Below are 24,134 nucleotides of genomic sequence, written 5' to 3'. Positions count from 1 at the left end.
TGGGTGCATGTCTGGGTGCGTGGCCCCAAGTAAACGCCAAGCCTAGCTTACTGGAGCCAAGCCAGGGTCTCCTGTGCACCCCAAATTTCCCCATGACCCTTGGGAAGGAAAGGGACTCAGACAGCAGGACAGAGTGCTCAGCTTTGTCCCCCCGACTGGAGGGGACGGTGAGTGTGGCCGCAGTGCTGAGTACGAGGCAGGGAGAATGGGCTCTGGGTGCAGGTGGACCCAAGGAGGGGTGGGGGAGGAGAGGCACCAACCTGGAGCCAAACGCCCAGAGGCAGAGGTCCCTGCTGTCCCCAACCCCCTGCACTCCCAGGAGGACGTGGTACCCCGGTGCCTGGGGCTGCCCCCTGTGCATTCGGCCCCGTGTGCTTGTGTGCGGGCTCCGCTCCTAGGAAAGGGATCCTGGGGAATCTGCACCCGAATGCACAGATGGGTTGGGATGAGAGGCATTCGAAGTGGGAACAGGAAGCCAGCGTGGCCCGTGGCCCGCCCAGCTGAGTGTGTGATTGTCCTGGCAAGCCACAGCCTGCCTGCCCTGTCCTGCGTCCCATGGTGGCAGGGAAGTCCCCTTCCAGGGACCGGCAGATGTCCCCACCCACCTCCCCCACAGCAGAAACAGTGGCAGGAGGAGGAGAAAGGCAATTGGAGCTGGAGCTGACCACGCGAGGCTCTGTCTTGGCCCCACAGTGCCACCTGCTGGTGCAGGCCCAGGTACACTCCTCTAAAGGGGGTGGCCCTGGCCTGGGCTGAGTGTGACCCAGGGGCCTGGGGACTCTAGCCTGTCACCCTTTGGGGTGGGTCAGCTCGCACCTAATGGCTAACAAGGGGAGGGCCAGCAGGCCTAGGTGTATCAACAGCGCAGCCATCAAGAGTCACGGTGATTTGTGGGGAGCTTATCTCCCACCCCAGCACCTGAAGAGGACCCTGGGCTGGCAGAGGTTCCCTGAGCTAACGCCCTGAGAGTGTGCACTGGGTGGCGGCCCCAGGACAGCCCTGGAGCGGGCTGCAGAAGGGCTGTCCCCCGTCGGGGGCACTGAAGCCACCACCTTCCCTATAGAGAGCACCCAGGACTAGACACATCAGAGTCTCTCTGACTTCTGGGTTGTTGCAAATGGCCTAGTCTAGGAACCTTCAGGACCTTTTCTGTAAAGGGCCAGCCAGTAAATATTTTGGTCTTGTGGGCCACATATAGCCTCTGTTGCATATTTACCTTTGTTTGTATAATCCTTTAAAAACATAAAAGCTATTCTTAGCTCACAAGCCACACGAAAACAGGCCACAGCCGGATTTGGCCTACAGCTGTGCTTTGCTGACCCCTGGCCTGGTTCTGCAAATAAAGATCCCTTCATTCATGCAGAGCTGACCACATAGCCCACAAAGCCAAATGCATTCACCACCTGGCCTTTCACGGAAGGTCTCCCTGCCACTGGTTGGGCTGTCTGGTCTCCCACCCAGAAGGTTACAGCCTGGCGGACGGAGACATCCATCCTCAGGCCTGAAAGTGTGGAAACAAAATGCGGTTGCTGACTGGGCAATCTGGTCACTCATGGAGACACCACCTCTGGGGCCACTCCCTGCTGAGCCCAAGGGACATCAGGTCGCTTCGCACTGCCCAGACCCACTGCTTCCGTGACCCCCTATTGCACCTGTGGTGCTGTGAAGCCTCGCAGACCCACTGCTGCACATTGGTTCACGCCTCCTGGCGAAAGTCAGCCTCCCTGTCTCACTCAGAAGGATCTGTGACCTTTCCCAGGGTGACCAGTGGGGTCCCACCGTGGCTGACACCTTTCCAGGTTATGGTGCTGCTGTCCAGTCTCATCAGCCAACTCCAGCCATACCGCTGTGACCACTATGACCAGTCCAGGTTGTGTTTCCAACTCCCTAGACGGCAACAGCAAGACGACGGTGTGGCTTCTGCACAAAGGCCACTCAACAACAGGTAGAGGGCATCCCACACTCTCCATATAGTCCAGCCCTGGGACAGCCTGGGAACGTGTCTGACCACCTCCCTGCCTGCCCTGCCCACACACCTCAGTCAGGTGGGCTGCTTACTGAACGTGGCTGTGCCCAGAAAGGGCTCACCTCTCCTGGACAGAAGGGGTGAGGGCTCCTATGGGGGTACGTAGACAATTTTGAAAACCCGGGATCCACCTTGACCATTCCTGTCAGTATGTGTCTCTTCCCCTCACAGTGTCCCAGGTTGGCCCAGTTGGCACACCCTTCAAGGGGGCCTGAGGGCTCAAACATAATTCTGCCTCAGCCACCTGGACTCTTGCTGGGCTGACATGGTCCTTGAGCATGAAGGCAGGGCCACTTGGTTGAGTACGCTGCTCGCCACATCCCCCTATGGCAGCATAATCAGTAACTGAAAAAGGCAGCATAATGCGCCTCTGTAAATTCTGTGAAAACGCCGCTGTCCCTTTGCTCACACGCCCCAATCAAAGTGGGAGATGCTGCATGCAGGGAGGAGGGGGGATAATTAACAATCTTTGCCAAGAACACAGGGCCCTGTCTGTGCTTCGCCATTCATTAGGGTTCTGTTTGCAGTGATCAACCTGGGGGGATAAAGCAATGTCTCCCTCTGGGACAAAGGGCAGATTTGCTATGGAAGATGTGGGTTCTCCCAAGCTTAGTGTTTCTTGGCTGTGATGTAAACCCACTGTAAGTGTAGCATCCACCTGGACCCCTCTGCATCGCCCCATGGGACTTGAGGAAGAAGGGAAATCAGTACAAACAAGATGGACCACTGGCTGCTGTGCCCTGAAGAGTAAGTCCCTTGTCTCAGGCCCAGGAATCTCCTGTCTTCTGCCAACATCCATGAGTCAGTAACAGGCTAACTTATCAGATAGTAAAGAGGATACAATCAAATCCCAGACCTTGACAATTTTATGGCAATAATCTTGACATTTTAGATAAAGTGAAAAATTATCTAGAAAAATGAAACTTACCAAAACTGATGTAAAGTAGAAATAGAAAACCTAGTTTTTTACATAGTCATTACAGAAATTGAATTTTTTCCACTAAGAAAACTCTAGTCCACTACTAAAAGGAGTTCCACTAAACATTCAAGAAATAATTCCAGACGTATATAAATTCTTCTAGATAGAAGAATTCATTTTGGGAGGCCAGCATAACCTTGATACTAAAGTTTAACGAGAATAGTACATAAATATACAATTACAGGCCAACCTCGCTTATTTAAAAAGTTGCCAACAAATAATTAACAAACCCAATCCAGCAATACATAAATACAAAAAGTAATTAATCATTGCCAAGTTGGATTTTTGTTAGGAATACAAGTTAGGCTTTACATTGTTGTTAGATGCTGTCGAGTCGGTTCCGACTCATAGCGACCCTATGCACAACAGAATGAAACACTGCCCTGTCCTAAGCCATCCTTACAATCGTTGTCATGCTTGAGCTCATTGTTGCAGCCACTGTGTCAGTCCACCTCGTTGAGGGCCTTCCTCTTTTCCGCTGACCCTGTACTCTGCCAAGCATGATGTCCTTCTCCAGGGACTGATCCCTCCGGACAACATGTCCAAAGTATGTAAGATGCAGTCCCGTTGTCCTTGCTTCTAAGGAGCATTCTGGTTGTACTTCTTCTAAGAAAGATTTGTTGGTTCTTTTGGCAGTCCATGGTATATTCAATATTCTTCACCAACACCACAATTCAAAGGCATCAACTCTTCTTTAGTCTTCCTTATTCATTGTCCAGCTTTCACATGCATATGATGAGATTGAAAATACCATGGCTTGGGTCAGGCGCACCTTAGTCTTCAGGGAGACATCTTTGCTCTTCAACACTTTGAAGAGGTCCTTTGCTGCAGATTTACCCAATGATTTCTTGACTGCTGTTTCCATTTCCACGGCTGTTGATTGTGGATCCAAGTAAAATCAAATCCTTCACAACTTCAATCTTTTCTCTGTTTATCATGATGTTGTGAGGATTTTTGTTTTCTTTATGTTGAGGTGTAATCCATACTGAAGGCTGTGGTCTTTGATCTTCATTAGTAAGTGCTTCAAGTCCTCTTCACTTTCAGCAAGCAAGGTTGTGTCATCTGCATAACGCAGGTTGTTAATGAGTCTTCCTCCAATCCTGATGCCCCGTCCTTCTTCATGTAGTCCAGCTTCTCAGATTATTTGTTCAGCATACAGACTGAATAGGTATGGTGAAAGAATACAACCCTGATGCACACCTTTCCTGACTTTAAACCATTCAGTATCCCCTTGTTCTGTCCGAACAGCTGCCTCTTGATCTATATAAAGGTTCCTCACGAGCACAATTAAATGTTCTGGAATTCCCATTCTTCGCAGTGTTATCCATAGTTTGTTATGATCCACACAGTCAAATGCGTTTGCATAATCAATAAAACACAGGTAAACATCCTTCTGGTATTCTCTGCTTTCAGCCAGGATCCATCTGACATCAGCAATGATATCCCTGGTTCCATGTCCTCTTCTGAAACCGGCCTGAATCTCTGGCAGTTCCCTGTCGATATACTGCTGCAGCCATTTTTGAATGATCTTCAGCAAAATTTTGATTGCTTGTGATATTAATGATATTGTTCTATAATTTCCACATTCGGTTGGATCACCTTTCTTGGGAATAGGCATAAATATGGATCTCTTCCAGTCAGTTGGCCAGGAAGCTGTCTTCCATATTTCTTGGCATAGACAGTGAGCACCTCCAGTGCTGCATCTGTTTGTTGAAACATCTCAATTGATATTCCATCAATTCCTGGAGCCTTGTTTTTCGCCAATGCCTTCAGAGCAGCTTGGACTTCTTCCTTCAGTACCATTGGTTCCTGATCATATGCCACCTCTTGAAATGGTTGAATATCGACTAATTCTTTTTGGTATAATGACTCTGTATATTCCTTCCATCTTCTTTTGATGCTTCCTGCGTTGTTTAATATTTTCCCCATAGAATCCTTCACTATTGCAACTCGAGGCTTGAATTTTTTCCTCAGCTCTTTCAGCTTGAGAAACACTGAGCGCGTTCTTCCCTTTTGGTTTTCCATTTCCAGCTCTTTGCATATGTGATTATAATTCTTTACTTTGTCTTCTCGAGCCACCCTTTGAAATCATCAGTTCTTTTACTTCATCAATTCTTCCTTTTGCTTTAGCTGCTCGACATTCGAGAGCAACTTTCAGAGTCTCCTCTGACATCCATCTTGGTCTTTTCTTTCTTTCCTGTCTTTTCAATGACCTCTTGCTTTCTTCACGTATGATGTCCTTGATGTCATTCCACAACTCATCTGGTCTTCGGTTACCAGTGTTCAATGCGTCAAATCTGTTCTTCGGATGGTCTCCAAATTCAGATGGGATATACTCAAGGTCATATTTTGGCTCTCGTGGATTTGCTCTGATTTTCTTCAGTTTCAGCTTGGATTTGCATATGAGCAATTGATGGTCTGTTCCACAGTCGGCCCCTGGCCTTGTTCTGACTGATGATATTGAGCTTTTCCATTGTCTTTTTCCACAGATGTAGTCAATTTGATTTCTGTGTGTTCCATCTGGCGAGGTCCATGTGTGTAGTCACTGTTTATGTTGGTGAAAGAAGTTATTTGCAGTGAAGAAGTCATTGGTCTTGCAAAATTCTGTCATTTGATCTCCAGGATTGTTTCTATCACCAAGGCCATATTTTCCAACTACTGATCCTTCTTCTTTGTTTCCAACTTTTGCATTAAAATCACCAGTAATTGTCAATGCGTCTTGATTGCATGTTCGATCAATTTCAGACTGTAGCAGCTGATAAAAATCTTCAGTTTTCTTTATCTTTGGCCCTAGTGGTTGGTGTGTATATTTGAATAATAGTGGTATTAACTGGTCTTCCTTGTAGGCATATGGATATTATCCTATCACTGACAGCATTGTACTTCAGGATAGATCTTGAAATGCTCTTTTTGAAGATGAATGCAACGCCATTACTCTTCAAGTTGTCATTCCCAGCATAGTAGACTATATGATTGTCCAATTCAAAATAGCCAATACCAGTCCATTTCAGTTCACTAATGCCTAGAATATCGATGTTTATGCATTCCATTTCATTTTTGATGATTTCTAATTTTCCTAGATTCATACGTCGTACATTCCAGGTTCCGATTATTAATGGATGTTTGCAGCTGTTTCTTCTCATTTTGAGTTGTGCCACATCAGCAAATGAAGGTCCCGAAAGCTTTACTCCAACCATGTCATTAAGGTCGACTCTACTTTGAAGAGGCAGCTCTTCCCCAGTCATCTTTTGAGTGCCTTCCAACCTGGGGGGCTCATCTTCCAGCACTATATCAGACAATGTTCCGCTGCTATTCGTAAGGTTTTCACTGGCTAATGTTTTTCAGAAGTAGACTGCCGGATCCTTCTTCCTAGTCTGTCTTAGTCTGGAAGCTCAGCTGAAACCTGTCCTCCATGGGTGGCCCTGCTGGTATCTGAATACTGGTGGCATAGCTTCCAGCATCACAGAAACACACAAGCCCCCACAGTAGGACAAACTGACAGACACGTGGGGGATGTGCCACTAAATCAATTTATTTAAATTACCAAGTAATTTAACAGATTGTCTTAGTTATCTGGTGCTGCTATAGCAGAAATACTACAAGTGGATGGCCTCGACAAAAGTTTATGCCCTCACAGTCCAGGAGGCAAGAAGTCCAAATTCAGGGCACGAGCTCCAGGGGAAGGCCTTCTATCTCTGTCGGTGCTGGGGGAAGGTCCTTGTCATTAATCTTCCCCTGGGTCTAGGAGTTTCTCAGCATAGGGACCCCAGTCCAAAGGACATGCTCCACTCCGGGCTCTTCTTTTTTGGTGGTATTAGGTCCCTCTTCTCTCTGTTCACTTCTCTCTTTTATTTCTCAAAGGAGATTGACTCAAGATACAACCTAACCCTGTAGATGGTATCTTGTCTCATTAACATAACTGCCTCTAACCCTGTCTCATTAACAGCATAGAGGTTAGGATTTACAACACATTGGATAATTACATCAGATCACAAAATGGAGGACAACCACACAATACTGGGAATCATGGCCTAGGCAAGTTGACACACATTTTGGGGGGGACACCATTCAACCCACAACACAGATTAAAGGAGAAAATAATATAATCATCTTAATAGTGTAAGGAAGGCATTTAGTCAAATTCACTATCGATTCCTGATAAGAATTCACAGAATATTGAGATGTCTTAATCCAATAAAGTTATGTTCAAAACCAACAAGAGGAAACATTACATCTAATGGTGAAACATGGGGTGCTCTCTGTTGGATATCAGGAATAAGAGAAGGATCCCAATAACACCATTTCTATTAGATTATGCGTCGGGGCAGTCCTAATAGCATAGTAAGGCAAGAAAAAAATCAAAAAATAAAATGATTACAAAGGGAGAAACACAGGTGTCATTAGTTGCACATGATATGAGTGTGCGTGTAGAAAATGCAAAAGAGTCTGCAGAGAACTTACTCAAATTCTAAGAGATTTTGTTAGGTTATTAGATACAAAATTAGAAAATGCAAAAGTCAGTTGTAATTCTACGTGCCAGTAGTAAAAAGTTAGAAAATGAAAGCAAAGCTGCCATTTACATTAGTCTAAAAATATCAGCGTAACAAAAGATGAGCAGGACTTCTCTGTAATGAATAAAACCTTACTGAAAACGTTAAAGACAACCTAAGTAAATACAGACCTGTACCATGTCCATGGACTCACGACTCAGTGTTGCAAAGATATCAGTTTCCCTCACATTGATCTGCACGGCCAACACAATCTCAATAAAAATCCAGGAGGGGTATGTGTGTGTGTGTAACTTGATTATTAAAAAAAAAAAAAAAACCCTCAACCAAATCCATTGCCATCAAGTCGATTCCGACTCATAGTGACCTTATAGGACAGGGTAGAACTGTCCCATAGAGTTTCCAAGGAGCACCTGGTGGATTCAAACCACCAACCTTTTGGTTAGTAGCCATAGCACTTAACCACTTTGCCACCACTTGATTATAGCCAATTCTAAAATTTATATGAAAATGTCAAGCCAAGAATAGCCAATACCCTCTTGAGAATAACAAGATGGAAGGGCTTGCTCTACAGATACCAGGATTTCTTACAATGCCGTAATCATCCCTACGGCATCGGCTCCAGGTAAGATCAGTAGAACAGAGTGCAGAAATGACCCAGACCTATGTGAACCCTGATTTTGACTGAGGCAGCCCTGCAAAGCAGGGCAAAGGGCCTTGTCAGCAAGTCCTGCTGCTGTGGCTTCACTTTTCTTCAAACGGGGGATGCACAAGACCCCCCTCAGACCAGGCACAAAAATCAGCTCCAGGTGTACTGCAGACCTAAATGTGGACCAAAGTATAAAAAGCCATAAAGCCACTGGAAGATAATATGGGAGAATATGCTCATGACTTGGGAGGGTGTTTTTGTTTGTTTGATTTTTTAATCTTTATTGTGCTTTAACTGAAAATTTACAAGTCAGTCTCTCATACAAAAACTTACATACACCTTGCTATATATTCCTAGATGGCCTCCCTCTAATGAGATAGCACACTCCTTCCCTCCACTCTCTGTTTTTGTGTCCATTTGGCCAGCTTCTGACCCCCCTCTGCCCTCTCATCTCTTCCCCAGACGGGAGCTGCCCACATAGTCTCATGTGTCTACTTGATCCAAGAAGCTCACTCTTCACCAGTGTCATTTTCTATCCCATTGTCCAGTCCAATCCCTGTCTGACGAGTTGGCTTTGGGAATGGTTCCTGTCTTGGGCTAACAGAAGGTGTGGGGACCATGACCTCCGGGGTCTTTCTAGTCTCAGTCAGACCATTAAGTCTGGTCTTTTTACGAGAATTTGAGGTCTGCATCCCACTGCTCTCCTGCTCCCTCAGGGGTTCTCTGTTGTGTTGCCTGTCAGGGCAGTCATCAGTTAAAGCCAGGCACCATCTGGTTCTTCTGGTCTCAGGCTGATGTAGTCTATGGTTTACGTGTCCCTTTCTATCTCTTGGGCTCATAATTACCTTGTGTCTTTCTTGGTGTTCTTCATTCTCCTTTGCTCTAGGTGCATTGAGACCAGTGGATGCATCTTAGATGGCAGCTTGGTAGCATTTAAGACCCCAGATGCACTCTCCAAGGTGGGACGCAGAATGTTTTCTTAATAGATCTTATGCCAATTGACTTAAATGTCCCCTGAAACCATGGTCCCCAAGCCCCCTCCCCTGCTATGCTGGCCTTCGAAGAGTTCAGTTTATTCAGGAAACTTCTTTGCTTTTGGTTTAGTCCAGTTGTGCTGACCTCTTCTGTATTGTGTGTTGTCTTTCCCTTCACCTAAAATAGTTCTTATCTACTATCTAATTAGTGAAAATCCCTCTCTCTCCCCTCTCGTAACCATCAAAGAATATTTTCTTCTCTGTTTAAACTATTTTTCATGTTCTTACAATAGTGGTCTCATACAATATTTGTCCTTTTGCAACTGACTAATTTCACTCAGCATAATGCCTTCCAGATTCCTCCATGTTATGAAGTGTTTCACGGATTCATCATTGTTCTTTATCAATGAGTAGTATTCCACTGTGTGAATGTACCATAATTTATTTATCCATTCATACATTGATGGGCACCTTGGTTGCTTCCATCTTTTTGCTATTGTAAACAGTGCTGCAATGAACATGTGTGTGCATTAAAAAAAAAAACAAAAACCCAGTGCCGTCAAGTCTATATCTGTTCATGTAAAGACTCTTATTTCTCTAGGATATATTCCAAGTAGTGAGATTGCTAGATCATACGGTAGTTCCATTTCTAGCTTTTGAAGGAAGCCCCTATTCGATTTCCAAAGTGGTTGTACCATTTTACATCCCCACCAGCAGTGTATAGGTGTTCCAGTCTCTCCACAACCTCTCCAACATTTATCATTTTGTGTTTTTTTTTTTAATTAATGCCAGCCTTGTTGAAGTGAGATGGAATCTCATGGTAGCTCTGATTTGCATTTCTCTAATGGCTAATGATCGTGAGCATTTCCTCATGTGTCTGTTAGCTGCCTGAATGTCTTCTTTAGTGAAGTGCCTGTTCATATCTTTTGCCCATTTTTTAATTGGGTTATTTGCCTTTTTGCAGTTGAGTTTTTGCTGTATCATGTAGATTTTAGAGCTCAGATGCTGATCAGAAATGTCATAGCTAAAAATTTTTTCCCAGTCTCTTGGTAACCTTTTTACTCTTTTGGTGAAGTCTTTGGATAAGCATAGGTGTTTGATTTTTAGGAGCTCCCAGTTATCTAGTTTCTCTTCTGCATTATGAGTAATGTTTTTTTTTTTTTTTTTTATGCCATGTATTAGGGTTCCTAGCTTTGTCATTATTTTTTCTTCCATGAACATAAGTCAATTTAGATTTTATGTCTTTGATCCATTTTGAGTTTGTTTTTGTACATGGTGTGAGGTATGGGTCTTGTTTCTTTTTTTTGCAGATGGATATCCAGTTATGCCAGCACCATTCGTTAAAAACTGTCTTTTCTGCATTAAACTCTTTTGGGGCCTTTGTCAAATATCAGCTGCTCATATGTGGATGGATTTATGTCTGGAATTTCAATTCTGTTCCACTGGTCCATGTATCTGTTGTTGTACCAATACCAGGCTGTTTTGACTACTCTGGCGGTATAATAGGTTCTAAAATCAGGTAGCGTGAGGCCTCCCACTTTGTTCTTCTTTTTCAGTAATGCTTTACTTATCCAGGGCCTCTTTCCCTTCCATATGAAGTTGGTGATTTGTTTCTCCATCTCATTAAAAAATGTCGTTGCAATTTGGATTGGGATTGCATCGTATTTATAGATGGCTTTTGGTAGAATAGACATTTTTACAATGTTAAGCCTTCCTATCCATGAGCAAGGTATGTGTTTCTACTTATGTAGGTCTCTTTTGGTTTCTTGGAATAGTGTCGTGGGGAGGGTTTTTTTTTTTTTTAATAAGGCACAAAGACTTCGAACCACAAGAGAAAAGACTGACACATTGTACTACATTAAAATTAATAACTTCTATTCAGTTTCCTGAATAAACTGAATGCTTCGAACGTCAGCAAAGCAGGGGCAGGGGTTTGGGGACTATGGCTTCAGGGGACATCTAAGTCAATTAGCAAAATAAAATCTATTCTGAAAACGTTCTGCATCCCACTTTAAAGTGTGGTTTCTGGGGTCTTAAATGCTAGCAAGCGGTCATCTAAGACGCATCAATGAGTCTCAACCCACCTGGATCAAAGGAGAATGAAGAACACCAAGCTCACAAGGTAATTATGAGCCCAAGAGACAGAAAGGGCTACATGAACCAGGGACTTACATCATCCTGAGACCAGAAGAACTAGATGGTGCCTGGCCACAACCGATGACTGCCCTGAGAGGGAGCACAACAGAGAACCCCTGAGGGAGCAGGAGTTCAGTGGGATGCAGACCCCAAATTCTCATAAAAAGACCAGACTTAATGGTCTGACTGAGACTAGAAGAACCCCAGCAGTCGTGGTCCCCAAACCTTCTGTTGGCCCAGGACAGGAACCATTCCCGAAGCCTACTTGTCAGACACGGATTGGACTGGACAATGGGTTGGAGAGAGATGCTGATGAGGAGTGAGCTACTTGTATCAGGTGGACACTTGAGACTATGTTGGCATCTCCTGTCTGGAGGGAAGATAGGAGGGTAGAGAGGGTTAGAAACTGGCAAAATGGTCATGAAAGGAGAGACTGGAAGGAGGGAGTGGGCTGACTCATTAGGGGGAGAGTAAATGGGAGTGTGTAGTAAGGTGTATATAAGTTTATATGTGAGAGACTGACTTGATTTGTAAACTTTCACTTAAAGCACAATAAAAATTATTAATAAAAAAGACTTAATGAAAAACATAAAAAAATTAATAACTTCTGTTCACCAAAAGACACCATGCAAGAGTGAAACAAGGCACAGACAGGAGAGGATACCTGTAGTGCATGTAACCTGGCTTTAGAAAGCACACCGCAGATCCACAAGGAAAAGTTGACTCAGCAGAGAAGAGAGGAGAGTAATAGGCACTTCACAAAAGAGAAATAACAGATGAACATACAGGACGTACTTGGCTTTGTCAATACAAAAGAAAATTGTTGGGTGCCATCGAGTCAGCTCCGACTCATAGTGACCCCACCACAACAGAACGAAAAACTGCCTGGTCCTGCACCATCTTCACAATCTTTGCTGTGTTTGAACCCACTGTTGCAGCCACTGTGTCAGTCCATCTCATTGAGGGTCTTCCTCTTTTTACCTGACCCTCTGCTTTATCAAGCACGATGTCCTTCTGCAGGGACTGAAGATAACATGTCCAAAGTACGTGAGATGAAGTCTCGCCGCCCTTGCTTCCCAGGAGCATTCTGGCTGTACTTCTTCCAAGACAGATTTGTTCATTCTTCTGGCAGTCCATGGTGTATTCAATATTCTTCACCAACACCGTAATTCAAAGGGATTGATTCTGTGGTCTTCCTTATTCATCGTCCAGCTTTTGCACGCGTATGAGGCAAACGAAAACACCATGGCTTAGGTAGGGCACAGCCTAGTCCTCAAAGTGACAATGTTTGCTTTTTAACACTTTAAAGAGGTCTTTTGCAGCACAGAAACCCTGGTGGCACAGTAGTTAAGTGCTATGGCTGCTAACCAAAGGGTCGGCAGTTCGAATCCGCCAGGCGCTTGTTGGAAACTCCATGGGGCAGTTCTGCTCTGTCCTATAGGTTTGCTATGAGTCGCAATCAACTCGGCCACACTGGGTTTGGTTTGGTGTTTTTTTTTTTTTTTTTTTTGCAGCAGATTTGCCCAGTGCAATACGTTGTTTCATTTCTTGACTGCTGTTTCCATGGATGTGGATTGTGGGTCCAAGCTAAATGAAACCTTTGACAACTTCAGTATTTCTCCATTTATCATGAAATTAAAACCATGTTAAGATCTCACTACACACCTCCACCCATCTGTCAGTGCGTCATACTGTTGTAGCGTGCATGTTGCTGTGATCTTGAAAGTTCCTCTGCTGGTATTTCAAATACCAGTAGGGTCACTGATGGTGGACATGTTTCGGTGGAGCTTCCAGACTAAGACTGGGAAGAGAGGCCTGGTGATCGACTTCCACAAGTCAGCCAGTGAAAATCCTATGGATCACAACAGAACACTGTCCAACACAGTGCTGGAAGGTGAGCCCCCTAGATCAGGAGGCACTTAAAATACACAGTGGCCACAACTTCAGCATACCAACAATCATGAAGATGGCACAGGACCAGGCAACATTTTGTTCCATTGTACATGGGGTCCCCATGAGTTGGAGCTGACTTGACAGCAGTTAACAGCAACAACAACACACCTGCCATAATGGCCAGAGAGTTGGCCAGGTGTTGCTCAGTGGGAACACTGTCCTTCTCCTATATCTAATAGAGCTGAAGAGAGGTGCACCCCGTGACCCAGCAGCTCCCCCCTGGGGTGTCCTCTACACAGATGGGCCCTTTCATGCACTGGGACACATGTTCAAGAAAGTTCATGAATAGTACTGCTATTAATATCCACAGCCATAGTCACAGTGTGGAACTAGGAAGAGCCCAAATGCCCACCACACTGAGACAGGCAAACAGCCTGCAGTCCTTCACACAAGGAGCCTTCTATGGCAGCGACAATGAGCAGATGGTGCCACTGGGGCATGGCCGAACCTAGAGACAACGAGGGACAGAGGGCAGATACACCAGAGCGCGGTGCAGTGTGGTTCTATGGAAATGACCATGCTACCCGGACAGTGTGGTGTGGCGAGCAGACAGTGACTGCCACCCAGGTAGGAGGGAGCAAGGTGCCGCCACGGAGGGTCTCAGGCGGGTACAGGTCTACGGGGGTTTGCACTGCGTTTGTCCTCGGACTGTCCGTCACTTTGCAGGCCCTTCCTGTTCTTTAAAACCGCCCACTTGCGGTCTTTGGTTACGGCTGTTGCTGTTAGTTACTGTCCAGTCGATTCGGATGCACGGCAGCCCCATGTGTGCAGACCAGACCTGCACCACAGGGTTTTCAAGGTGGTGACCTTTGGAAGCAGGCCATCGGGCCTTTTTTCCTAGGAGCCTCCGAGTGGTTCGAACCACCAGCCTTTTGGCTAGTACTCGAGCGCTTAACGCTGTGCACCACCAGGCACTCCCTGCTGACCCTTTTCTGGATGTGTTTTGAAAAGACCAGTTAAGGGGAGAAAGTCACACATCTGCAGTGCGCTCCGCCCCGCTCAGCTCCGCACAGACTCTTCCGTAGCCGCTGTTTCCTGCAGGGTTTTCCTTCCTGCCTTTGAAGTGAGCGGCCAGCCCTCAGGTGTCTGTGGGTGGAGGCCCGGGGCCTGGCCCCTGCGCTCCGCTGCCCCAGCTTTCCTTTCTGCCCTCCTCCCCTATGGGGGCGGGGCCCCAGGAAGGAGCAGAACAAGCCAGCCCTGTTCCCCTGCCAGGGCAGGGCCGGGCCAGGACCACAGGGGGCCGGCAGGCAGCGGGAGCCAACGGGCACTGGCACCTTACCCGGGCAGGAACCTCCAGGGACTTCTCTTCTCCAGATGGGGTGGGGCTGGGGGTAGTGGGCCAGGCCGAGGAAGCGCTGGGGCCAGCTGACCCAGGACAGGGAGCGGGGAGTGGGGTGGGGAGCCATCAGGCAGCCTCTGTCGGAGCTGCAGTGGGTCCCTCCCCTTCAGACAGGGCACATTCTACATCCCGTAAAACGTCAATTATATAACTGTGTTTTCAACTTACAATATTGTTGTTAGCTGCCGTCAAGTGGCCCTGACTCAAGGTGACCCCATGCACAATGAAAGGAAATACTGCCAGTCCTTCCCCATCCCCAGGATCGGCTGCGGATCAGACCACTGTGCTCCACTGGGTTTTCGTTGGTTGATTTTCTGCAGACCACCAGGCCTTTCTTCCTAGTCTGTCTCAGTCTGGAAGCTTCACTGAAACATGCTTGTGTCACAGCAACATGCAAACCTCTAGTGACAGGTGCTGGCTGCGCAGGACGTGGCTCGGCCGGGAATCAAACTCGGGTTTACCCACGGAAGGTGAGAATTCTACCACTGAACCACCACGCCCTCTTGGACCTACACTAGCACTTCGACAGAGGTTAAAACCCCTTCTCCATCCACGGAAGTGGGCTCCCCCCAGCCCTGCTGGGAAACTGGCTTCTCAGGAGCCTGACTGGCTCCAGGGCTAAAACCAGCTGGCGTGAGGCCCTGCGGCCAGCCCAGCCCCAAGGCCCGGGGCCCTAAGGTATGCAGGGACTGAAGCTGAGGGTGAAGGGGTATGGAGCCAGTCCTGTGCCCAGTGGGCCAAGGGCACGAGGGCCCTCCACGCTCCATCACACGCTGAAGTGGCCTCACGACCCGAGCTGAGGCTCGGTGGGTGTCTTTGGTCAGCTGCCTGGCCGCTCCCCCGGGAACCATGAGGCCTAGGTCACAGGAATCTGCAGAGACACTGTGAGCTCCAAGGAGGCCCTCTGCGTCTCGGGTGAGGAGGAGACTGCTGGGCCATCCGTGATCCTGGGGGTGGGGCATGTAGCCAGGCAGGGGACCCTCTGGTCATCATCAGGCAGGGGACCCTCCACTCAGCGGGCAGAGCTGCCACACCTGGCTCAAGAGGAAGCACGGAAGCCACGCTGGTGGCTGGTGGCATTTCCACTGGGATCAAACCAGGAAGAAGCGGAAAGAGAGTACTTCCAGGGAAGCGTGTGGTATGGTAGTGCTGGTCCCCCCCGAGTCCAGGAGCTGCTGCCGCTGGTGCCACCCCTGCTGGCCTGAGGGCTGAGGTGGAGGGCTGCTCTAACTGGCAAACTGGGGGCTGGGGGAGCCAGGGGCCCATGCCTCCTAAGGCCCCGGGAGAGGAGGAAGCACCTTCGGCTCTGTCCACCAGTCCCACATTCTTCAACCTCAGATCAAACGGGGCACAGTCTGGCTGGCTGCTTTAATTTCTTTGCAAAAATCAAACAATAAGCCCCTGAGGCATTTTACAAGCTTGTTTGTAAAACGTAGGAAAGCCAGCGACTTCCTGGCCCTTCCTAGCTGTTCTGGGTAATTAGAAGTCCCCCCAACCACAACTGGGGGCTGTGTCCTGCTGGGGCAGTGTGTGGACAGCAGGGCGGGGGCCCGGCTCAGGAGGCGAGGTGTGGTGCGCTGGGCTGGGCTGGACGGGCCTCGGGGAACAGCACAGGAGCACAGAGGGAGTTCAACTGTTCCCTGCAAAGTGGGGGCTAGGGTGGTGCTGCCCTGATGAGGGGAAGCCGCAGACTTCCTGGAGGAGAGGCATCCAAGCTGAATTCAGCTCCCAAATCTGAGAGGGGGGCGAGGGAGGGGTTCCCAGGGAGTGGGAAAACATTCACCTGCTGTTGGAGGACCCAGGCCCGGCCCTCCCCAGCTGCCTCCCTCTGCCTGCCTCCCCGCATCCTGTGCCCTCTGCCCTCTGACCGGGCCTCTCCCTCTCCACTGGCTCCTTTCCTTCCCTCCTGCCCCCTCCCCTTGCCCACATACCTCAGTCAGGTGCCCTTCCGGTCCCTTGCTCACACTCATGGTGACCCTATTGCACACAGAGAGAACCGCTCCCTAGGGTTTTCATGGTTGTGACCTTTCAGAAGCAGATCACCAGACCTTTCTTGCGAGGCCCCTGTGGGTAGGTTCGAACCAGCAACCTTTCAGTTAGTTGCACCACCCGGGGACTCTACGTAAAAGTAAAGCATAAAATCCATTGAGTCTGCAGGAATCCCCAAGACAACTGCCCTGAGCGACTCTTTAAACCTTGAACAGAAAGTATCCCCTGAAAAGCGTCTTTTAACTGGATAGCAGGTTAGCTCAAAAAGTAAAGAATTTCATCCCTGAGAACTGTGCTCTTTTACAAACTACCCATATGAGACCAAATGGACAACAGTTACTCTAAAGCACAGATGAGAAGCTTGGAGGAAATGAGACTAAATTAATGGGAGTGGAACAACTAGAACGGAAATAATGAGAATGCCGACACATACTGAAGAATGCAGCCCATGTCACTGAACGTTACGTGTAGGACGTGTTGAACGGGAACCTGTTTTGATGTGTATACTTTCACCGAAAACACAATAAAATTATATATATATTATTTTACATGTAATTTTATATGTTAAATATTTTATAAAACAGTATTTTATATAATATTTTATTATATATTTGGTGAAAGTATATATATACATGTATATAAAACTGAAGCATATGACAACAATAGCATAAAAGCTAGAAGAAGGGAAATCAATGTGTACTTTTGTAAGGTTTTTACATTGTACTTGAAGATAGTCCATAAATTAAATATGTGTTATAAACCTAGAGAAATCACTAGCAAAGTAAAACAAAGAAGTATAACTAATAATCAACAGTGGAGATAAAATAAAATCATAAAAAAATAAAAACAAGGAAATATAGAAAACAAATATGAAGACAACAGATTTAAACCCAACTGTATTGATTTTTTTTTTTTTGTATTGATAATTGGAAACCCTGGTGGCTTAGTGGTTAAGTGCTATGGCTGTTAACCAAGAGGTTGGCAGTTCAAATCCACCAGGCGCTCCTTGGAAACTCCACAGAGCAGTTCTATTCTGTCCTATAGGGTTGCTATGAGTCGGAATTGACTCGACGGCAGTGGGTTTTTTGTTTTGGGTATTGATAATTACACTAAATGTAAATGGTCTAAATGCACCAATTAAAAAGAGATTGGAAGAAAAAGAAGTTCAATGCCATACTTTTTTCTATTTACCAAAAAGACAATCAAAGCCACAATCATAAGGGTGCAATGAGGGTTTTGATGAAGATTTCATGGGGGGCTGGAGAAAAGTCAAGTCTCCCACTGTGTGGGCTGTGGTTTTATCAGTGTTGCTCCCGTTCCCTACACACATCTCCTCTTTCCATGGCCTCCCTGGGCGGAGGCAATAGAGGTCTGTTTCTCTTGGTTTCCTGCCCCAGGCAGAGGCCAGAGTCACCCCCAGGCCTGTCCCTCCATACATACCTTGGTCTCTACCCCCCATTCCTCACACAGGACAGTCTAGTCCCCTCCAGCCAGAGGCTCTCACTCTCCTCACTCCCACACTTGGGCTCACTCAGCCAAGAAAGAGCTCACCAGAAACCAGGCTTCACTGACCTTGGAAGGCGGGAGGCCAGTATAGTGACAAACCACTCAGAGGCGGATTAGCCAATAGGCAAGGTAAGCACGGTGCTCACCTTGCTTACCAGATCATCTGCAGTGAACAATTCCACATTTTTCATCACATCAAAGATTCTGCATCTATGTATGGCTGGCATTGGTCTCTCTCCCAACCCCACAGCACCTTCTTACAGAATCAAAGCCTCTTTTCAAATTTACAGTCTCTTGCAGGGGCAGATGACCCAGTAAGCACAAGTAAGCATAGGCTTACTTGTGCTTACTTACTAATCTGTAGTGAACAATTTCACATGGGTTTCACCACACCAGACCCATGCGAAATTGTTCACTACAGAGGATCTGGTAAGCAAGCTAAGCACTGCACTTACCTTGCTTATTGGATAATTTGCCCCTGAAACCACTGCCTCCTGCACCTTCACAAATTGTTGCTCCTGTGTGTGGCCTCATGGCCTCTCATGACCTCCTTTTATCATGCTGGATGCATCCTGACCACCTGTCCATGTCAGTATTACATGCCTGACGTGTCTTCCTGGTGAGCTTTCCTTTTTAGCAGACCCACCTGCAGGGTGGGATGTACCAACAGGAACCATCCTTCTGAGGACCCCCACCACACTGCCGAGTTCCAGCAGTGTGCCCACACCATGGCTTACGCCAGTCCTGGGAGGGAGAAGGCTGAGGAGTTTGCCTTGGGCCGAGGTCAGATCATGCTGCCTGAAGTTCATGGGCTTTTTTGTGGGTGCTCCCTGGCCATAACCCCTGCTTAAGTCCCAGGTCAATTCTCACAGGTAGTGTGACCGCAGACGCCCACCTCCTCTCCCCTGGCCTGGACTGTAAACAAGGAGGTAGGCTGGTCAATGGCTGCTGTCCCACCCAGAACAGTATCATGAGTACAGACATGGTCCTCGTCCTTGCTAAGCACCCACCCCTGTGCGGGAGACAAGGACAGACACTAAACAAGCACACAAATGAGCCACTAAGTCGAGGCTGGAACTGGTGTGTGCTGGCAAGCACAGGGCTGGGGGCGAAGGGGTCTGTTTAGGCATGGCCTCCTGGAAGGGCCCTGAGCAGGAAGTCATTTGACACTTGAGGACAGGGAGGAGCTGTCTAGGCAAAGGAACAGCACATGCAAGGGGTGAGCATAGCCTGCTCTATGCCTGGAGCAGAGGGAGCAAGGTGGGTGTGGTGAGGGAGGAGGGGGACAGGCATGAAGGGTGGACCCCTGGGGATGCAAGGCCAGGCAGCAGGCTCGGATGTCCTTGTGAGCACAGGACAGTTATCCAGCAAGGAAAGACAAGATCTCACATTTGGGGAGAAACAGCCAAGGAGTCAGCTGGACATGGAGGTATGAAGGTCCCTAATCTGCATTCGGAGCCTCGGTTTCCTCACCTGTACCGGGGATGACTGCCCTGGCCTGTCCTCTCATGGGGCTGTTAGGGAGGAAATATAAGAGAGCTGGACCACCGGTTCCCTATCCCAGACAGGGAGCTGCCAGGCCCCTCCTCAGCAGTGGTCCATGCCCGTGGAAGCACTGTTTGTTGGAGTCTTACACCTCCTCAACAGATGGCAATCAACAAGAGCAAGACCCAACATGGTGGGTCCCTTTTACAGCCCTAGTCTGCATGCTGTCTCTGATGAAGAATGAACAGCACTGATCCTCCCTCAGGATTACTTCTAATTTCCACTTTGGATATGGGATCGTGTCAGAGAGACAAGGGATTCACTCATTCATTTATTCACTCATTCATTCAACAACTCTGTTCTTTGCCAAGCACTGGGCTTGCAGTTGAGGAGAGCAGAGGCCAGAGAGGGAGGGGTCTGGCCCATGTAGGGTCCTTGCTTACCCAATGAATGTGCGCCTGGGCTCAGAGCTGACCAACATTATGCCCCTACTGGACATGAGGAATTGGAGGAGGGTCTGAGCCAGGGGCATTCAGAGAAGGTCCTCTCAGCTTGGATGGGCATGGAGGCACCTGTTATGGACTGAATAGGTCCCTGGGTGCCATAAATGATTTGTACTTGAATACTAAGCTAAAGGTTGGAGGTTGAAACCCACCCAGCGGCATCACAGATCTGTTTCCATAAAAATTACAGCCAAGAAAACGCTATGGAGTAGTTCTACTCTGTAATACATGGGGTTCCCATGAATTGGAATTGACTCGACAGCAATGAGTATTACTCACCCCCACCCTCCAATTCCTGTGAACATGATTTTGTTTGGAAATAGTGTCTTCGAAGATGTTATCAGTTAGGTTAACATGAGTTCATAGGATGGGTCTTAATCCCATCTGAGTGGTGTCTTATAAAAGAGAAAAGGCATAGAGAGACAGACAGAGGGAAGATGCCACATGAAGACAGAGTTATGCTGCAGCTGCAAGGCAAGGAATGCCTGGGGCCCTCAGAAGTTGAAAAATACAATGAAGTATCTTCCCCTAAAGTCTTCAGAAAGAAGGTGGCCCTGCCGCACCCTGAATTCATCTACCAGCCTCCAGAGCTCTGAGACAATAAAGTCCTGCTGTCTAAAGTCGCCCAGTGTGTGGTACTTTGTACAGAGGTCCTAGGAAACACACAGCACCCAAGTCAGATCCACTGCCCTCATCTCTCTCCATTCAGGTTTGAACTCAACCGCCTGCCCCGATTCCAGCTGCCTCCATGCCCTGGCCTCTTCCCCACCACAGAGCCCTCGTGGCTGTCCCAGGCATGCTGTCTTGGGCATGGATCCCTCAAGAATTTCACTTTCTTTCCTCCTGAGCAAACAGAGGTGAAGTGGGCTAGACTATGTCCACATAGGCAAGTGCTTTTCCGATAATATCTTTGTTGCAAGAAAAAACTCTTATGGAGACATATGTTTTGTTAGCAGCCAGAATGTTGGTTTCTGATGAAACCATGTGTTTTGCTAACAGATCTCTCCACTTTAGGGCCATTTTTCCCAGTTGTTTTGGCAAGGGCACATGTTTTTGGTGAGGCTGTTAAGAGGGTCAACCATTTTAATAATATTTTCACCTGTGACTTGGAGCCCAGCCCAAATGCTTAAGAACATTTTGATGAACTGTTCTATTAGGATGGTGCCATTGTGCGTTTTCCCATACCCATGATGTACGTGCCTCCTCTGACTCAGACAGACCCGGAATAGAGCTCTGCCCCACACTTCCAGAAGTCAGGCCTGCCACTCTGTCCAAGTGCTGGTCCAGAGGACGTTTGGCAGGGCAGCATCTACTGAGAGAATAACTGTCCCCTCTTCCTACCACTATCACATCACCAACTGGTGCCACCAAGGTGGGGAAGCTTTCCTGAACAGACGTGGGGGAATCGCAGCTGCCAGGCTGTGGTGTTGGAGGAGGGGATGGAGAGTGAATGATGCCGGTGGCTGTGGTGGTGGAGGGGCGCTGGGGATGGTGGAGGTTCTGAAAGGTGGTGGAGAAAGGATGATGATGGTGATGGAGGTGGTGCTGAAGATGGTGGAGGTGATACTGATGGCAAGGTTGATGGTACTGGTGGGGGTGTTGATGGTGAGGTTAATGGTGGGATTGATGAGGTGGTGATGGTGAGGTTAATGGTGGGATCAATGGTGGGATCGATGGAGGGGTTGATGGTGAGGTTAATGGTGGGATTGATGGAGGGGGTGATGGTAGGGTTGATGGTGGGATCGATGGAGGGGTTGATGGTGAGGTTAATGGTGGGATCGATGGTGGGGTTGATGGTGAGGTTAATGGTGGGATCGATGGAGGGGTTGATGGTGAGGTTAATGGTGGGATCGATGGAGGGGTTGATGGTGAGGTTAATGGTGGGATCGATGGCGGGGTTGATGGTGAGGTTAATGGTGGGATCGATGGAGGGGTTGATGGTGAGGTTAATGGTGGGATCGATGGAGGGGTTGATGGTGAGGTTAATGGTGGGATCGATGGTGGGGTTGATGGTGAGGTTAATGGTGGGATCGATGGAGGGGTTGATGGTGAGGTTAATGGAGGGATCGATGGAGGGGTGATGGTAGGGTTGATGGTGGGGTTGGTGGCAGGGTCATGGTGGGGATGGAGTGCTGCTGGTGTTGAAGGTGGCAGAGGTCATAGTTGGGGTAAAGGTGTTGGAGGTGAAGTATATCATGCTGACCCAGCAGTTTTCCAGCCTTGATTCAGGTATGGCCAGGTGCCTGTGCCACGTTTCATTTCCCCAGACGCCCATGAGTGACTACCCAGGACTCTGTCCTGGGAGCTGCTGAGACAGAACCACACAGAGGCCTCACCCTTCAGCCACAGCTGTTCCTCGGCTCAGGAGTCCCTGGCCCCAGAGGTCTCCTTTGAGAGTCATGTTTGGAGGGTCTGAGTCAGAGGGGGTGACCCCAGGCTCAGGTAAGGGAAGGGAGAGAAAGGCTCAGTGAAGGGCCCCTACATGGCGACCCCACAGTCAGCCTGCCAGCCGAAGTTGGTAGAGGAGCCCACCTTGCCCTGAGAATCTGGGCAGGGATCACCACGGCCTCTGGGCTCGGCTGTCAGCCGGGGTAGGCCTTCGCCACTTCTTGGGGCCCCAGGAAGACGGGCTGAGATCTTCGCAGCCCCGAGGAGAAACAGAAAGGACCCTGGCACCCGGCTGGGGAAACTGAGGCCCCAGGAAGCACGTGCCCGCAGCCACGCTCTCTGCGAAGGCATCAAGACAAGACCACGCTCCCCCTGCGCTGGAACCAGCCGCGGGCGGACGCGCTGGGCGAACGCGCCCAATCCCCGGCCCGTGGGGCAACGGCAGGGGAGCGCGCTCGCCTCGCCAGGGTGCCCACTGCGCGCCCCCCTCCGGCGCGCCTCTCCCTCGGGCCGCTGTCCGCCTCGGCGCGGGAGGGAGGAAGCTGTCCTCATTCCACCTCTGGCGGCCGCGGTGCCAAGTTGCTGGCGGCGGCGGCTGGAGCGCCGGCCGGCGGCAGCAGCACCCACCCCGCGGGACTCGGTACTCACGTAGAGGCCGGAGTGCTCGGCTCCGAAGAACGGGAAGGGCACGGAGAGCGGCCGCAGCCCGGAGCCTCCGTCGTCCTGCTTGGGGGTCACGGAGTCGCCGCGCTCCGAGCCAAACGGGTAGAAGTCGGCGAGGGCCACCGCGCCGCGGGCCCCGTGCGCCCCGAACCCCAGGGCCGCGGCCACAAGCAGCGCCCAGGCGGCGCCCCGCGGCATCGCCGAGGGACGGAGGGGACGGTGGGGACCGAGGGGGCGCAGGGGACGTGGGGACGGCTGGGGCGCAGCGGGGACGGCGCTGGGCTGGAGGGCGACGGGGAGCGCAGGGCCGGGCTGGGGCCCGGGGCCGGCCGTCGGTGGGCTCGGCGCCCCAGCCGGCTCCGCCGCGCTCCGGGCCGCCGCAGGGAATAAGGCGCTGGCGGAGCGGGGTCAGCGCGCCCGCCCCGGGGCCGCGATTTAAATAGCCGACAGCGGTCGGGGCGGGGTCATGCAAATTGCGCTCTTAAAGCGCCAGGCTCCCGGTGGGCGGGGCCGCGCTCTGGCTCTGCGGGGAGGCAGGGGTCCTCACCCCAGTACCTTGGCCCAAGGACCAGCCAGGGCAGACCCGTTTCCCTGAGGCCTGTCTGGGATGTTGGGGCCTGAGGGTCAGGCTTTCTGGGTGCCCTTTTGGGTCACCCAGAGCACGGTCATTTGGGGGCCACCCTGGCTAGCCAGCCCTCACTGCTGCCCGGCCCCAGCCCCTAAGCTCAGAGACATCCAGCTTAGGCAGCAGCCTCCCGCAGCACCCGGCGCAGGGGACATCAGGCCATTAGTGTGTCCTCCCTGCTGGCCACAAAGACCTAGGCCGTCAGGAGAGACACTCAGGAGGTTTTCTGATGGGCAGGCCCCTGGGAGAGTGGCCTACCATGGGGAGGGCTCTGCCATAGGGTTGCCAGCAGGCGGATAGATAGTACCAGGGTCCTGACAGAGTATGCCCAAGTTCAGATTCTGTGTCCCTGTCCCGTGGCCATCCCAGCCCTTCTTCCAACCTCTTGATCCCATCACCGGGGACATCACT

At 49.4% G+C, this 24,134-nt stretch overlaps 1 protein-coding gene across 1 annotated transcript in view; it reads right to left on the bottom strand.

Annotated features, from left to right (window-relative positions):
• The window catches only part of SNED1 (sushi, nidogen and EGF like domains 1), a 79,140-nt gene extending 55,653 nt beyond the window's left edge, over nt 1-23,487 (bottom strand). The window contains exon 1 of the mRNA XM_049888705.1: nt 23,084-23,487. Coding sequence (XP_049744662.1) covers nt 23,084-23,296 — 213 coding nt within the window. The 5' untranslated portion in view covers nt 23,297-23,487. The remainder of the gene's footprint in view (nt 1-23,083) is intronic.
• Nucleotides 23,488-24,134: the final 647 nt, after the last annotated feature.

This window comes from Elephas maximus, chromosome 6 (genome assembly GCF_024166365.1).
Source record: "Elephas maximus indicus isolate mEleMax1 chromosome 6, mEleMax1 primary haplotype, whole genome shotgun sequence".
Taxonomy (NCBI): domain Eukaryota; kingdom Metazoa; phylum Chordata; class Mammalia; order Proboscidea; family Elephantidae; genus Elephas; species Elephas maximus.
This window is presented reverse-complemented; position numbering and strand designations above follow the sequence as displayed.